The 18,794-nt window shown below is 40.3% G+C and overlaps 1 protein-coding gene across 1 annotated transcript; it reads right to left on the bottom strand.

Moving 5' to 3' along the window:
- Positions 1 to 2,326: 2,326 nt before the first annotated feature.
- On the bottom strand, positions 2,327 to 13,978 carry LOC140411260 (transcription factor Sox-12-like). Its single transcript, XM_072500386.1, has one exon. It carries the CDS (start codon positions 13,838 to 13,840, stop codon positions 12,809 to 12,811), a length of 1,032 nt encoding a protein of 343 aa, XP_072356487.1. The 5' UTR covers positions 13,841 to 13,978; the 3' UTR covers positions 2,327 to 12,808.
- Positions 13,979 to 18,794: the final 4,816 nt, after the last annotated feature.

Raw genomic sequence — 18,794 nt, 5'->3', positions numbered from 1 at the left:
CCCGATTCATTTGTCTTCACTAATCTTTTTCTTTTTAAATACTGATAGACGCTTTTGCAGTCCGCTTTTATGTTCCTTGCAAGTTCATTATTTCCCCTCTTATTCAATCTCTTGCCCTTCCTTTGCTGAATTCTTAACTGCTCCTAATCCTCAGGCTTGCTGCTTTTCCTTAATATGTCACACCACTTTGAATCTAATACCATCCTTAATTTCTTTAGTTAACCATGATTGGGCTGTTTTACCTGTTGTGGTTTTGCGCCAGAAAGGAATGTATAACTGTTGCAATGCATACATTAATCCTTCAATATTAGCCATTGCCTATCCGCCATCATGCCTTTTACTGAAGTTCCTCAATTTATCTTAGCCAACTTACACCAGTCATCTCCATAATTTCCTTTGTTTAAATTTAGGACACTAGTTTCAGATCAGACATATTGGGCAGGAGTCTCCGATTGCCGACGCCAAAATCGCGTTCGGCGATTGCCTGGAAAATATGTTTTTACGGCAAAATCGGGGGCGACGCCATTTTTCAGATGCTCCGCCCCCTCAAAAATGGCAGAATCGAGTACGCCGCACGCCATTGGTACTGCCTCAGGACGTCACCCTAGGCCCTCCCCAGATGCTCCGCCCCGGTGGGCTGACTTCCTGACGGTGTCGGTCACGTGTCCACTCAATTTCCGGGGACCTCACATGGCGGCTGCGGACTGTGTCCAGTGCCGCCACAGTTGAGGGGAGGGGGGATTCGTTCCGTTGGCAGGGGGAGCTTCGGCAGGGGCTGGGGTGACTGGTGGGGGCTGGTCCGGGGGTGGTGAGGGGCGCTACAGGGGGCTGCCGCAAGTCTCCGGCGTGCGCATGTAATGAAATGAAATGAAAATCGCTTATTGTCACAAGTAGGCTTCAAATGAAGTTACTGTGAAAAGCCTCTAGTCACCACATTCCGGCGCCTGTTCGGGGAGGCTGGTACGGGAAGGCCATGGTCCCGGCCATTCTGCGTCCATATTTGCAGGTAAAGCTGGGGGCTTTATGTGACGCGCCTGCTAGCCCCCCACCGGGTGGAGCATCGGTGTGGGGGTGACGCCGACTTTTTGGTCGTAAAACCAGACGCTTCCTCCGGACATAGCCACAAAATTGGAGAATCCAGCCCATTCACTTTCCATTCTAATTAAGAATTCTATCATGTTACGATCAGTCTACCTTCATTGGTTCCTCAATGTATGCTCTAAGAGACCATCTCCAAGAATTTATCTGCCATGGTATTATTACAAATTTGGTTTTCCCAGTCCAAATGTGGATTAAAAGCAATCTGATAACTTGACTGGACCAGGTGTTTGAATGTGAATCGTAAGTCAGCCAGTTACCTTTCTACCTGTCTGGCAATGATTTGTGGATAAACTGCATTTGTCACTATGGCTGAATGCGAGTGAGGTATGATTAATATGTTAGATAAATGCTTAGCAATACCAATGGTAAATAAATAACATCCTGCAAAGGGTGATGGTATGTTTTGCTCTTATTTATAAAGGTGAATACAAAATACCTACAAATCTTTTGAAAATGGGGTCAAGTCCCATAATGTGAAAAATATTATTTTAAAAGGTTAGCATCATCTCCAACTGGCCAAAGTTGGGTTTATGCAATCAATATGTATTACGGGACACAAAGTTATAGAAATTGGGTAGAGTCCAAAGAATGAATGTTCAAATAATCTGAATGAGGCAACTTTGAATGAAGAGAATTAGGGAATGGTTGATTCAGCTCTCGGCATCCCTACTAAATCTACATGAGATAATACAAAATTGGTTCATTTACTTTCTCCATCAATGTAGGTACAACTCTGTAGGTGACAAGAAAAAGATTGCTAACACTGTAACATTTGTCCTCATTGGGCAGAATTTGATGTGGGAGACAGGGATCTCTCCCCTCAGCTGGAGAACTGGTGAGAGCAGCACATCGCATCTTTTCGGTAAGGCCCCACTGCATTAAGTGCCAGTGAGGCACTTAACTGGTCAGCAGCAGGTCTTCCCCAGGGTCAAGGTCATTAATTGCCTACTTGAGGCCTCTGGTGGTCAGGCAGGAAGGTTATCCACGATCCTTCCCGTCACAGACTTCATCGGGACAGAGTTGACAAAGTGGTGGGCCTCCCCACCACAAAACTGATCAGAATTTTGTGCTTTTGGATAGTCATCGAAACCCAAGAATACTTCCACCTTCTTCCTGGGGATTAGTTCTAATGTAAGTTTTGTAAATATAATACATACACACACATACAAATAAAATACACACACACGCATACATAAAAATATGGCTCATTTACTTTCCAAAGGACTCCATTTTTTCAGTATTTTATTAAAGATATTCAAAGTCAAACAAAAGGCTTAAAATTCAATAACAGTTCAATTGTATATCTGCTACAAATTTTTAAAAAATCTATTATGGCACAAAATAAATTATGAACACATCAATATAACTCAGTACACACCAACACTTCTCCTCTAAACATACAAGGACGTCTACACTGTACACATAAAAATCTTTTATACAAACATTTCAATGTCAGACAGATCCCTCTGTATTGTTCTGAAGTATTAACTCCTATCTCCCCGAAATTCAAAACTATATCAGAAAGGATCTTTAAAATGTAATTAGTAGTTGAGAGTGATGTACCATTGCAGAATACTATTCCAGTTCTTTTACATTGATGTATTGGGATGGAACCATCATTAAATAAAAGATAAAACATGGCTTACATCATCTTGCCACTAAGTGCCGATAGAGCTTTTCTGGATATTGTTTTATTCAATTTTGTTGGTAGAAAAACAACAAATCTATTGTTGCAAAGTAAACTTTTGTGTATTTTCAAATAGTTTGTAAACCTGGGACTGGATTTCACATGTCCACTTGCCTTAAAACCCACCAGTAGGGGAGTGTAAAACCCAGCCCCTGGTTGTTAATAAAAAGATGTGTAGATGCCATGATTTCTATTGGAGAATATGCAAGTAAATTCATATCTGCCCACCTTTCTCCCCATTATGAGTGATAATATCACCATGAATGTGTTTGGACTAACAGTGTGAAATAGGAAAGTATCTTATGGCCTGACAATTTAACTTTTTCCATGGACGTGTGTATTATGGAACAACTCGAGAGTGCTAGAACTCTGCTCATTTGTGGCTCAGATCCTTAAGTGGTATTCATGACTATTTGTAATATTAGCAGAGGAACACTTAAATGTATTTGTATTACATTCATTTATCCATTATTCAAATGGAGGTAATAATTCATTTGACTTCAATCGCAAATTACTTCTTTTTGTTTAAAACAGCAAAGAATTTCCTATGATTGTATTAAGAGTTTAGCTGCTAATATCACATCCACTGATAGGCTTGTACCTTTGTAGTTTTGATTTTCTTTGTAATTTGGGTAGTCTTCTCAATGCCTTCTTTGTCTAACCTTGAGCAGTCTGTTGGTGAGTCTTGTGTGTTTGAAAATTGATCCCAGTTAAGAGGAAAACGAAGGGGCGAGGGAACCAAATGATAAAAGAGAAATAAATGTTTTGTTTTAGTTTTTCTTAAAGGATTAGATTATAAACTACCTCTCTTTCAGATAATTTGTGAAATTGAATGCTTTAAAAAAAACAATGTTGTGCAAAAGAAAGTAGAATTTCAAGAGGAAAAGGAGAAAAAAAAAAATCAAATGTGCTCAGGATAAATTAGAAAGCTGATCCTTAATGACTCAGCAAGTTTATCCATTGATCAAATTATCTGATCGCGGGCAGAAGGCCCCTGCCCGATTTAGTGGGAAAAAAACCCCAGCCAGAATTCCTAATCTACTGGTTCCTGTCCAAAGCTCTCAATGGCAGGTAAGGACAGGACTGGGATTGGCATTGATGCCCAAAATAGTTAAATAAACTGTCAACCTTCAACTCCAATGCTCAGCTATGAATGATGGCCAACTCCGGTTAGCCACCATACACAATGCACTGCAACACTGCTGGACATGGATTTCTTGCTGAGGTACAGTCCCATGTCCTCAGGAGAGAAGATAAAGTTGACAAAGCAGAATTTTTTTTTTAAACTGTTACAGTTGATGAAGAGCTGTGATTTTCAATTGTTCCTGAAAGTTTTTTTAAACTTGCTTTTCAAGAGCTGAAGGGGAAAATTGTATAATGACCATATTACTCAAAACTTTTATTGCGATTAAAAGTCTCAATTATTTGCCTCATTTAGGTTAATTTTAGTTCTCAGGCTGGTCATAAATTCAGGCACTAGGAGGTTTTTTTACCCTGACGGGAAAAAACTTCCACTCTACTTGCTTTACATCTTCTGTCCACTAACTATCCAGTGGCATTGACAATGGGCAACTCCATAATTTAATCCATTCGCATCTCCTGTCTGGAGGAAAATGTACAGCATAGAGAGCTACCAAACAGGATCAGAAATTAGGAGGAAGACCACCCCTAACACATTATCTTTTCAATGGAAATAATTTTGTTGACAATATGTTAATAAACCATCATTTAATTTGCATGCTCACAATCTGTTGTGAAGGATTCAGTCAAGTTACATGACACACTCACTTATAGTTTACTGAGCATCTTTAAAATGGTGGAATTGTAACAGAAAATGTCAAAATGGCTGATGTGCTGGCCCATCTAGCATCTGTACTGTTTGTCAAAAATGCCTACCACAATATAATCTCGAATAGGGCATAGCTTACTATAAAAATGCTTGTATGATTGCGTTCACAGTCTAACAACTTTGGAGGACAAATATAATGAGTAATCTTGATGGTAAGCAAAGTGTCAGAAGTTGTAATACTATATTATAGAACAGATCACCATTCATTCTGTATTTAATCTTTCCTATTTTAAGGGTTTCTTCGTGCCCATTTTGCAACCTATCATGATTTGGAACCATCATAATAAAGACAAAATTGATGTTTTCAATGTTTTTACGGGTTTACACATCCCAATATATCATGATACCATGACATCCAAAATATTGACACCATCGCAACATTAAAAATTGTGACAAATCAACACAGTAGAATAAAACAAAGTCTTTCTAATATCAAATGCCCAGTTAGCTAAAATATCTAGTAGATAATTACATCATCATGAAAGCCACCACATCCAGCAATCATATTGCACACTTTGGATATGTGGATTATCCTGGGCTATTTCTGATGGTTTAATGGGCAGTTACCCCTTTTAAGTTATCATCCATCACTTGGGCAGTGGACCTTTCCCCTTTGCTTAAAATTCCCTGAACAAGAAAATGCAAGGAATTGGTAATTTAGTAATTAGTTCAGAAATAACTATAATAACCAGCTACACACCACAATGTATTAAATACAGATTTTTATAATGATTGCATTCTTATTTTGACAAGTAGATCAGGAATGTTACATTCTCAGTATAAGACAGAGGAATGGAGCAAAACTCCAATAGCTTTATTATGTACTGCTACACATTACTGTAGAAAATTATTAATGAAAATAGAAAGTGTCTAGAAAACAGTCTGAGGTCGGTTGTGTTTAAATTCTGAGCTGAGAAGAGGTTTAACAGTCTATTGCAGGGTTTGAATTTAACAGTAAGCAACCCATAAATGCACGCGAATAAAGCTTATTGACAAAACTAGGAGGCAACTGTCTTCCAGGTAAAGTATCTATCGTGAGGCAATCTACAATGATAGGCAACTACTGAAAATATTTTGTATGTCTTATTGCCATGTTGAAATGTGCCCTGATTATTTTGGTTTCATATCTTAAAATGTGTGATTTATTTAGGGTCATGATGGGTCCTGTAAACATATATAAATCTTGTTATCAGCGTTATGGATAATGAAAGCCAAGAATTGGAAGCCTCCTTCTTTTGCCAGTAAGGCACATTAATTACAAGCACCAGCCACAAGACGACTGGATGTTTTACTGGTTGAACTTTATGGGATCGGTGCTGCTCCATGAGACAAAGGAGCAGTTGAACTAACCTGTCTGTTCAGGTCACCTTGCTCAAATCACAACCTGTCTTTTGCAGCCTCATGTTAAAAATGCCCTTCACTTGGATGAGGCACCCCAGTATGACCCAAGCCACTAGATAAAACATTATGCTAGTAACATTGGTAAAAACACAACTTGAACCTTCAAACATAGCCATTAGGAGCAAAACTGAAGGGGCCTTGATACCTGGGGTAGGACAATGCCATTGGTAAAGTGAAGTTATTTACAGAAACTACACCGTTACCGAGCCATTATCTACCAATTCAATTCGCAGGCATGAAAGTCCTACTGCCAAGATTTCTGCAAGTGAATATGATTAATTTTAATAAGATAAGTCACTCAGGCATTTTCATCATGTCACCTGCACCTACACTTCCCATTCACTCATGGTAAAATGGGTAGAATATCTTTGCCATAACTATTCATTAATTCCCTTGAGTCACCTACTTCCATATTTGTCAGAAATGGAAACATGAAAAAGGTTCCTGCTGCTTAATATAGCACCTGTTTAGTAATAATTGAAATGCTGATTGAACAAGAAATTGTGATTTCAAAATGAACATGATTTTGTATAGATTTAGAATGGAAATTATCTTATTCAAATATCATCGCAATTTTTATTTATCATCCGGTCAACTTTGAAGAACTATCCAACTGATACATAAACAGCTTTTTTTTCAATGTACCAACTGTTTCATATTAACTCCCATTCTAACTTTTGATTTGAGGTAGCACTTTGAAAAGAGTACTGGTGCTTGACGCAGCATCAATCGGGACACTTTATCAGAATTGAAAACAAAAGAAACTAATCTTATGGGGCTTTGAAACTGTATAGTTGGCTTACAAAATGGTTCTACTAAGGCAGTGATGTTCTTTTCCTAAAAAGTCCTAATTGGGATGAGAAACATTCCTCAAATTATCTATTTGCAATGTTGAGTCATTAAATATAGATAATCATTTTGAGAAATTTCACTCTGTCATGGTCACACATTTTAGAACTATTCACACAAGTTTTAAGTAGTTTGTTTTACTTTTTAAAAATAAATTTAGAATATCCAATTCATTTTTTCCAATTAATGGGGCAATTTAGCGTGTCCAATCCACCTGTCCTGCATATCTTTCGGGTTGCGGGGGCGGAACCCACGCAAACACGGAGAATGTGCAAACTCCACATGGACAGTGACCCAGAGCCGGGATCGAACCTGGGACTCGACGCCATGAGGCAATCGTGCTAACCATTTGCGTCACCGTGCTGCCCAGTAGTTTGTTTTACTCAAGTAGGAGGTGGCACAGGTTCACCAATTACCTGTGTTTATGACCATCCTAATCCAATCATAAATCCAATTGTATAGATTTATCAGGTTTAATTAATGAATGAATAAACTCAATCCGTCTATATTGTTGCCAAACTCAATGCTGTATCAGCAGCAATAACCTTTCACACCTGCATCTGCAAATAGGAAGATCATACCTGACAATAAATATTTCAATAAATATTCTTGGATAGGCACCCTTGGATTCAAGCCCCTTCAGCAATCTAGTTGGTCCAGTCTCCTCAGTGACTGACTGACAGTTTTTACTGAATTTAGTTCACACTTGCTCACACAATAGAATTTGGCATAAATTCGCGCCAGTCAAAACAGACAGCTAAATTTGAACCCTGTGTTGGCAGACAGAAAAAAGGCATTGTACTGGCACTCAGGTTTTTCAGAAGTACAGAACAGTAAAGTCATTTGGTGACTTATTTTTTGCAAAAATTCACTGAAGCCATGTACATTACTTCTATTTTTAGGCATATGGGGTGACATAGGCTTTCTTAAGACCAAACACACCAGTGGTATGATAGTACCAACACTGCAGTATTAAAACATCCTTCTGTCAATAAATGGAAATACTAGATTTTTACTTAGTGGGATGCGCCTACACATGTAAAGAATCATTTTGTTCTCAGTACCTCTAATGGGCAAGAACACCTTGTCAAAAACATATTCTTCACAGTTTCAGCCTATTGTCTCTAGTACAGGAAGAGCTAGCAACAGAATACTTCTGTCTACAATTACATCACTGTGTCAGAAAAAGAAGCCAACACAGTTGCACCATAGCATTTAAGAGTCCATGGGGATCACTGGCAATGTCTGCATCAGAAATATCACGCAGTCTCATTTTAAAAGTTTCTAAGTGTAACAAATGGAAATATTTTTGTAATACAACCCACATGGAGCAATCATACTAAAGAATAAGCCACAACTAAAACTTGAACTTCTATTATTTTCCAAAGATATATGGTAATCATGACAGTATTTCTAATCAAATATTTTTCATGGCATTTTACTTATATTTTGCCATGTTGTTGTACAGTTCATTTGTTTCAATAGCATCTATTTCAACTGGTCTACACATGAGCTTTCTATTTTAAAAGTTATTTTAAATGGGACACAATTCCCATTTACTGAAGCAAGTGATTGTTCGAGAATCTACCTTCTAGTCAGAGATCATTTGAGGCAATCTAGATCACGTCTGGTGCTTAGAAATATAGAAATGTCAGCAAAGAAAAAGGCCATTTAGCCCATCCTGGTTCTCAGAAAGACCATGGGGGTGAGGGGTAATCTTTTGGCAATAGTGCTAACAAGACAATATCAGATCAGCCGCCCATTACAGAACTCCTTAATTTTAGCTAGAATCAAGAGAGATGTGTAATAGCAACCCAATCACATATCTCAATTAAACAAATCACCACAAGTTTAAATTAGCACCCATCCTTCAATGTGAAAATAATAGAATTCATCGCACACTCCAATCTTTTCCCCATATATGAAACAAGGTTCGGCAACTGTCAAGCTTGATGCAGTTTGGGAATCTATGTTTAATTAATTACTTTTGAGGGTTTTTTTTTTTTTTTTTTACATAGGTTAGCCAATAATCTTCCAAACAAGCAGTTAAATTGCGATGCTGAACTAATTTTGTTAATCAGACGTGATAAGAAAGGTTTAATCATGGACAAGATCATTATATTTTTCAAATCATTTGACTAATATTTGCAATATTATTACATGGGGTGATATTTTCATTCCGCCCCCCCCACTGAATATTCAGCCAACTTAAAATCTGGTATAACTTTCATGCAAACTGACATATTGCAGAAGTTTTATATTTGGAAAATTGTCTGGAGTGCAGAACCTAAACAAACATACTTTTGAACTAGAAGTCACAACCAACAAAGTCATCATGGAAGATGTTTGTTGCATCCACAATGTATTTGTGCAACTGAAGAGATCGAGGTACTAGAAATAAATTCCACAACTTATGGGAGAGACATATGGAAGAATCCAAATAATGCCATTTGTTGTAACAGTCTAAAAACAGGCTCTTTGCTACACAGAGGTGTTCTCCAAGCCAATTTAGCCAACTTTTCGATCAACATTGAGAGGCAACCTTTATTAATTTCCCTACTTTGGGATAGCAGCCTAAATCTTTTGTGGTAGGGAGCCTCGAGACTGACCTTTTAATCCTCTGAGCTGTCTATTTCCCCTGAACATTGAATCATTTTGGCCCTGGAGCACATGTAGGCTAGTTAAAAAAGGTACTAGTTTTAATCTATCACAATTTTCTTTTTAAAATAAGTCTAAACAGTCAAGCTATAATGTATAAATATACCTACATACACTGGTACACATATACATGTGCGACCATATTTCTATACATACTTATACACATGCATGCAGTTAAACAAGCACACCCTGCAAAAATAAATTAAAATCCACACAGAACCAACCAGTTAACTAAAAAATGCTGGTATTGGAAATATTTGGATTAAAATAAAATCACATCAGAAAATTCACAATATAAAGGCTTTTTTCCTGAAATCAATGAGCATGGTCCCATTTTAGGCCAGTTGTTTGAGGAATGATGTGCTGGTCTTTGGATAGAGTTCTAAACCATTAACACAAAATGCAGTTCGATGGAACCTTTTGACTTCCACAGGCTGGTACAATGTGACATTGTTACCTATGAAGACTACTGGACGGATAACCATTTCATCACATTGAATTGGAGTGATGTTGCAATAATTCCATATAAAAATGACTACTCATTTTTTGTTACAATCGGAGGAAAGAATTACATTTCAAAAAAGGGGAAAACTCAGGAAGTATTACAACATCATTCCAATTCACTGCTGACATTGCTTCCTTTAGGCCCTGTGTTTTTGGTCAAATTGTCCTCTAATTGTCTGTGACCAGTAATCTTCACAATGCAAACCTGCAAATATCTAAATATTGCATTAGAGTAATTTAAATTTGAAAAACTGAACAATACCAGCTTGCAAAAGCAGTTACTCCAAATGATGATTTGTTGAAATGTTTTTACAAGATGGGTACTTTCATAGCTTGTACTGTAAATTTTTCAGAATTGAAAAATGATCATCCCTTTGTGCATCTATCTCCAGTTTAGGGACGTCTGTTCGTTTTCTTTTTCTATAGTTTGCATGGAAGTTGACATTGTACCAGACTCCGGCAAAAGGTCCAATCGGCAGTATCATGGCACTCAGCTTCCCACTCCCATTCACTTCCTAGTAAGAAGGAAACCCTATGATACAATACCTGCTGAGCATGCTGTACAGATGAATGAAATGGTACTGATGATAACAGATCCATGTTACAGCATTGCCAAGCTGGCACACAGCAGAAACAATATTCCTTTTATTTTCCCCCTTTATGGGCTGTGTTTTAAAATTTCAAAGCATTGAAACATCCTTTCAATATCTTATCTTTTCCCACAAATTAAAATAAAACCTTACAATTATTTCAAGATAAGAAACATCTGTTTTGTTGTTTAATTTAAAATTTATGCACCATAACTTGACTCAAGGATAGCATAAATCAAACAATAAGCGTGTGCCTTTTCTTCCATTTGAGAAATATTAAAATCCACCTTGTTGCTGGGCTACAGAAAAAGGAAGATTGTTTTGTTTTGCTGCGTTCATGGGGCCTTCGATTGTGCTGCATCGATTATAAATGAAACAAAAATGGCCCCTCCCTTTTTGATTGATGATTCTCAAATAAATAACCCAACACAATTCTTTTTTAAAAATATTTAGAGTACCCAATTTATTTTTTCCAATTAAGGGGCAATTTAGAGTGTTCAATCCACCTAACCTGCACATCTTTGGGTTGTGGGGGCGAAACCCACGCAAACACGGGGAGAATGTGCAAACTCCACACGGACAGTGACCCAGAGCCGGGATCGAACCTGGAACCTCGGCACCGTGAGACTGCAGTGCTACCACTGCGCCACCGCCAGCACAATTCTTAGAGTAAATGATTTAACGAGTGGAGTAATAATGGTGGGCATTGAACATTTTCAGTACCACAAAACTGTACTGGATTTTACACTGTGCATAATGCAGGAAATTATACTTCCTTTAGTAAGACCTCCCTGTAAACCTTTAATTTAGAATCCAATGTGAATGCTTGACGACCAACACAGAGTCAGACACGACAAAACCTGAGGGAATGCTATGGCGTTCGGCACCATTGCCTCCAAAGCAAGCTTAACCATAAAAGCTCAGAGAAACCCTGAAGGTGGCAATCCCATTCTCTGGATTCTATAGTCCTGAGCGGTAAGAAGCTGAGACTAATCATAGGGTTTCAAATTCACAGTAGTTTTGTACAATGATCTAAAGCCCATTGAGACGAATGTTCGTCTTTAAACTGAATACAGAAAGCTACGTTGTGTGTCAATCAGCTCCGAGCAATCACAATTCTTCGACTTCAGAATGCCACGAAGATTTATTGAGGTACTGATAGACCACAGCGTGTTAGTTTAGTTTCTTCAGAATCATCCCTGTCATAATAGATACACTGTAATAAATTGGCACAATAAAACTCTATTTCTTCCTCAACTTCATCTAGGTATTCACTAAAAGTTCCACATTAATTGTATTCATATTGTAATATCCTTACAACCCAGCTCATGTAAATCCGCAAACCATTTAGACACATTTTAAACAAGATATATCAGTCTGCACATTTTCGTTTTGTAACCAGCTCGTCTCAATACATAACAAAAAAATCAGTTTATAATCAATACTTTATTAGTTGCTTTCTAAACAGGCTAACGGCAAGGCCAACACTATAAAAGCCCTTCAACCCCCCCACCCCCACCCCATTTGTAAATTCACATTTGATCTGGATCGAGGGCGGCGCGCCCCCAAATGAATCTACTTGTGTAGCGTAAACGGTCTAAAACCAGCAACATGACACTAACTCGTAAAACTAGAACCACAATGAGTTATTATCGCTCTTTTCCATAATCACTGCACAAACCACATGATACTACAGCTGTAACCTTGTTATCCTAAACTTATTTTTTTTCTCAGCCCAACGAGGATAAACATTTCTGGGGTCACCTATTCCTTCAGTTCCTTATAAACCTTTTTATTGACCGATTTATTATTTCGCCCCAGCCCCTTCAGATTCTAAATTGGGATTTTGTTTAACTCCCCCCCCACCCACCCACCAGTCACATTCAATAATATTCTCTGCTACCTTTTTCATCAATCACTAAAATTAGGAAATTCTTCACTTCCATTGACTAATTGTGCTCGTCATCATCAGTGACAACCAGTAATGCCGTTTCTCTAAAGCACCCTGATAAGATCAACTCCCACTTGCCAGAGGAAAGGTTGATTATAAGAGGAGGCAGCCTCGCTTCCCCCAAGATAAGATTTGCATCCAATATATTCGAGTCGGTCCATCCTTTGTAATCTAAAATATCCCTCGGAGGAGATGCATTTCCCCGGGAACCGCTATTTCTAATAGGAAATGTTGGATTCAATCTCCAGCCAGTCTCCTGAGATCATTTTCCGCACCTCCGGGGTGCCGTAATCTGGGAATTCGAAGTGGGAGACGGGGCTGGAGCCGCTGGTCAGTGGGTCAATGTCCTTGTCCAGTGATAGGTTCCCCGCTCCAGCCGCGCTCAGCTCCAGCAGCTCAGCGCCGGCCGCCACATTCAAACTCAAGTCGAAAAGTAAGAGTTCATGGTCAGATTCCTCCGGGGGTCTCCCCGGGATCGAACGGGTGGACATGGAGACAGCGGCCGTCAGTTGGGCGCTTCGCTTGGGGTCGGGAGAAGGCAGCCTGGTGTCCTTGCTGGAATAACCCGAGACATCCGTGCAGGAGCCGTCACTGTCATTGCAATCCGGATTGTAAGGACTGGCCGGCTCCGGCTCCGGCTCCGACTCGGACTGCGAGTCCGCACACTCCGCCACTCTCACTATCTTCGCTTTCTTCGCCTTGGACCTCTCCAGGTGTAGTTTCGCCTTCTGAGGTCGGCTGTGCTTCTTGAAAGATTTCACCTCCTTTCTGCAGCTTTTCTCCTCGGCTCCTGCTCCGGACTCGGACCTGATTTTCTTTCTGGGTCGGTATTTGTAATCGGGATAATCTGCCATATGCTTCAGCCTCAGGCGCTCCGCCTCTCTGATGAACGGGGTCTTTTCATTGTCCTTCAGCATTTTCCACTTCTTCCCCAGGCGCTTGGAGATCTCGGCGTTGTGCATGTCGGGGACTTGCTCCATGATCTTTTTCCTCTCGATCTGGGACCAGACCATGAAAGCGTTCATGGGCCTTTTGATGTGGCCGGTAGGGGTTTTGCACCAGTCTGGGTTGCAGCTCGCCTCCTCCTCGGCTTTGACAGAGGCACTGGTCCAGGGAGCTTCCCCACAATGAGCGGAGAAGCCTGGATTGGGGCTGGAAGCTGCGCTCATGTCACTGATGCCGCTATCTGCCGCCTCCCTACAGCTCTTGCTGCTGGTTTTACTTTCCGAACTCTTTGTCTGTTGCACCATTTTTTTTGTTGTAAAGGGGAGAACAAAATCCTGCAACTTTAAAAAATAATAAATGTTCTGTATAAAAGCCCCTTGATTGCAGCAGCGAAGCCTCACTCCAGCTGCTCACAGCTCATCCCCTCATCAATTTCTGCGTCAATTTCTGTCTCCACATCGCGGCCGCGCGGGATGGATACAATTTCACTGATTGACATTTCCCCTAGCCAATCACAACGCCCTGTTTCCACCACTCACAGCACAGAGGCGTGGCTTCGCCCTGGTTCAATGACATCACTCCCAAATTTACCCAATCAGAGCTCGCTAACTGAACGCTCCACATTGGCGGATTCATCTGGACTGAATCAATGAATGGGTCATTTATGTAAAATATACGGCCAAAAAATAACAACAATAAATAACACTGGGCTCTGGCCATTTCAATTGGACCAAAGGTGAAAGGAAAGGTGGGACTAGGCACCCTCGAATGTCACCAGGACTGCCCCCTCAATCTGAGAGGGCCATTGACCAATCAGTGTTACACACAATTCAAATAAACACTTGCATTTATGTCGCACCTTCCACCATACTGGGACATCCCAATGAAGTACTCTTCGACTGCACTCATTGCCGCAATGTAGCAAACACGGCACCCTGTTGGCACACAGCAAGACACCACTATAACAACACCGTGATGACCAGATGATGTTTTATATGATGTTGTTTGAGGGCTGAGTATTGATCCCAGGACATTTTAGAAAATTCATCTGATCATCTGCAAAAGAGTGTCCAGAGATTTCTTTGATCCACCTGCAAGGGTAGATAGCACTCTTTGGACAAAGGGCCATCTAGACTCGAAACGTTAGCTCTTTTTTCCCCCTACAGATGCCGCCAGGCCTGCAGAGATTTTTCAGCATTTTCTCTTTTGGTTTCAGATTCCAGCATCCGCAGTAATTTGCTTTTATGGCAGTGCAGCACCCTTTTGGGTGGGTGGGATGAGGTTGGATTGGGTGTGCAAAGGGGGTGAGGGAGCACTGAGGTCCCGACCTGGATGGGGGCAAACAGTGCCTTCAAAAGTCCCAGAAGGAGCCGCGAGAGGAGAGAGAGCGTCGAGGGAGCAGAAAAGAGCATCGGAGATCACCACAGCCGGCTGTGCGCCGAGAGCGATATCGCACTTCAAACATGATGTCGCTGACAGACAGGCATGTGACTCATGGATGATGAGTGTTTGCTGGTCCCTGTCCTGCAGCAGAGACTGGTTGCCTTGCCATTGGGCCCAGGACCTCGCTCCGTTGGAACCGCCTGGTGGTTGGTTTGCAACGGCCACCCACATTAAAAGAATCCACGCACAGGCATCGCTCAACCCAACCTCATCCCATCCACCCGATTGAATATTGGGACCTGGAACATCAGGACCCTTATGGACAACCTTGCCAAGCGTAAGCATTGGAAATAGGGTACAGAATCCAAATTGTCCCTCCCATCTGCCTCATCGATCACCACCTGCCCCACCTGTGGCAAAGTCCGCAGTTCCAGGGTTTTATTTTCCAATTAAGGGCCAATCCACCTAACCTGCACACCTTTGGGTCGTGGGGGTGAAACTCACGCAGACATGGGGATAATGTGAAAACTCCACACAGACAGTGACCCGGGGTTGGGATCAAATCAAGGTCCTCAGCACCGTAGGCAGCTGCGCTAATCACTGCGTCACCGTGCCGCCACTGCAGTTCCAGGATTGATCTATTCAGCCACCCCCGGAGTGGAAGCAAGTCATCCTCAACCTTAAGGGGCAGCCAAAGAAAAGGAGTGTCAGCCTAGAATTTGTGCTCAAGTCCCTGGAGTGACACTTGAACCCACAACGTTTTACCTCTCAGATGAGAGTGCAACCTATTGAGCAACAGTTAAAACTCTAATCCCACCAGCAGCATGTCACACCATATTTTACTGCTGCCTGGGAACTTCTGATCCAAAAGACAAAAAAAAGAAGCATGAAGTCAAACTGAACGAAGATGTCAGTGTCATGACTGCTCTGACAGTTTCTGCCTTGTGGTGCCCACTGGTGGTGACATGACTTACGAGTGTAGTGGCAAACACCACATGGTCAGAAGGTCTAGTTCAAATGTAACATTAATGTAAATTGTATACCTGAAGTATAGAATGACCACAGAGACCATCCTTTCAAACATTTGTGAATTGCAGTTTTAGCTATCAGTCCTCATTGAGGTTGTGAGCAGAATTGTACAGGAACAGTTGCAAATGTTTCAGCTGGGGAATTTTCACTGTAATTTCATTGCAGTGTTCATGTAAGCCTACTGTGACACGAATAACGATTATTATTATAAAGTGGAGTTTTAGGTGTAGATTTAACCATCATTTATTAAATGAAAATAAGCTAGGCTTTAGGAGATCTCTGACTTGCTCATTTTTAGTTCGCTTTGAAGTCTTTCTGTGCTTCCAGCAAACACAAAATGCCAAATAAATGAGTTGTTTGTCCTTCTCAAAGTTTCTGCTTGCTGTCCGGCTATCCTCTTTTCTTATGACACCTAACAGAGAAAAATGAATTGAAATAAACATGTGATATAATTGATTAACAATTTATTCACTGAAAGAATATTGCATGGAGTTTTGCAGAATGAGGTACTTTGTAATTAAAATTTTCTGTTGTTGTCAACGCAGAAGAGATTATAAGTTTGTTCAAGAATAGGTTTGCTTGCAGAATATTTCCAAGAGTTGTTTGAAGGAGCTTGAGATCACTCAGCCTTCAGCTTCCATTCACTCAGTTTTCTCTGAATTGTTTGCTCCCAAAGGAGTGGGGCTGACGAGATGAGGTAGGGGGTGGGGAGAAGAGGGCAGTAGTTCTGAGAAGCGATGGGTGAAATGTGATATGAACACTGCAAATTCGCTGACATACACTATCTTGGATATTTAGTCCCACAGAGAGAAGATATTTAGCTCATTTTCTGTGATCTTGCTCTTGGGTAGTCTGGACCAGAACAAAATCAACTTGCATTTAGGTAGCATCCTTTAGGCAGAAAATCATTCCAAGGTGCTTCATGGAGCATTACCAAAATCTGAACTTGATTGACGATGTTTAGTTGATAAGATGAAGTGTTACTTAAACTAGTCTGTCAAGTTAAGCTCTGCCCAGTGGCAAAATGTGGGGACATAAACACATACGGAGGTCATTTAGAAACAAATATCTAAGTGAGGGGTGGGAAATTTGGCAATTTTTTGTAAATTTGCAGAGGATGATCTCACCAGTTAGGCTGTGCCCCAGCAATTATAGCCAAAGCTTCATGAATCAAGAAATAAATAAATCTTGCCTTATGTAGCAACTTCACCTCAGGACATCCCAAAACTCTTCACAATGACGTATTTTTGACATGCAACCACTGGTCTAATGTAGGAAACAGCATCCAATTTGTGCATAGCAAGCTCCCATAAATAGTCATGTGACAATGACCAGGTAAATTGTTCTGGCGATGTAGAATGAGAGATAAATATTAACTAGAAAGAACCCCTCTGCATATATTTGAGATAATGTCAGAGTCTCAACTTTACTTCTCCTCTGAAAGACAGCACCTGCAAGTCCCACAGAACCCTGACATGGAACTGTATTATTGTTCCTTCACTGTCGCCAGGCCAAAATCCTAGAGCTTCCTTTCTAATGGCATTGTGGATATATTGACTCCAGTGGTTGAAGAAGGCCACCCACTGCCACTTTCTCAAGGACAAGAAGGGCTGGGCAATAAATGCTGGCCGAGCCACCAATGCCTACAACCAATGAAATAATACGTTTTAAAAAGAGCACTATTTGATCATCAATTACACTGGAGTGTCAACCTTGACTTTTCTGCTCAAGCGCAGGAATGGGACTTGAACCTACAACCGGGTGACCCGGAGGTGAGAGTGCTGCCAACTGACAGAAGCATCACCAAAGGGATAATTGGCAGTTGGAATTTTAAAAAACTGCTTTTCTTTAAATAAAAATAGGATGTTGTTACTTACTGACGGTTTGTGAACTGTGTGTTGACTCAAGCACGAGTGGGACTCAATTCTGAGGATTGTGTCTGATTGAAAATTAGCAGGAAAAATGGAATCTGTGAAGTTTGCCATTCTATTTGAAGTTATTTTCTAGTTTCCTCCTGATGTGGTACTTCTCCATTCAATTATTTTTTTTATAGGACTTTGTTTAATTACAGATTGGCCCAGAGGGAAGAAGAAACACAATTTCAGATGTACACATAAACCACATAATCATACTGTTTCTTTGGATGTATGCCACTGTTTAATGTCTTCATAACAATTTGATTATACCAGTGGCAATCAGTGCTTACAATATAATAAAGATTAAAATTAAATTACAATTATTTCACTAAATGTGTCACATGTTACAAATTGTCTTTCGTATTTCAAATAGTCATAATATTTGTGCTTACATCCCTCCCGGTCTGTGTCCTCCAAAACCTCTTCGTACCCATCTCTGGATAATTCTGCCTGTTTGAAGGTGATGGTGTATTTTTGTTCATTGAACAGAGCACAGAACACTCTGTGGATAACAATTGTAATATTTTGGGGGAATGAAGAATGGATATTTTGAAAATGGCCTGATTTCTGCTGAGCTATATACAACTTTAACATTTTCTGAGCCTGTTTGAACATCACAGTCAGCAGTAGTAACTCTCTAATGGCAATTTCAGCATCACTTATAATGTGAGTGACATGAAAATCATGAAAGTCCAGGATATTTTGGAATGTTTGACTCCACAAGTGCAGTAACATAGCAAATATTTCCCTAACTTTAACAAGGTAGAGCAATGGAATATTTCTTGGGATTTGGAAGGTTGGTATTTGAGACTATTCTCCCAACATATAAGCTCTAGGGTGACAGAGAACACAACTCTACCATATGAAATCCATTCAACACATTCACCAGTAAGGCACAGGAACAGAATATTTCCAAAGCATCTGCAAATGT

The sequence above is a fragment of the Scyliorhinus torazame genome, chromosome 1 (assembly GCF_047496885.1).
Source record: "Scyliorhinus torazame isolate Kashiwa2021f chromosome 1, sScyTor2.1, whole genome shotgun sequence".
Lineage (NCBI taxonomy): Eukaryota > Metazoa > Chordata > Chondrichthyes > Carcharhiniformes > Scyliorhinidae > Scyliorhinus > Scyliorhinus torazame.
Note: the sequence above shows the minus strand (reverse complement) of the source record. Positions and strands in the feature narration are given on the sequence as shown.

What these genes read in the sequence shown, in the direction of transcription:
- LOC140411260 (XM_072500386.1), bottom strand. Translation starts at nt 13,840, where the DNA reads ATGGTGCAACAGACAAAGAGTTCGGAAAGTAAAACCAGCAGCAAGAGC.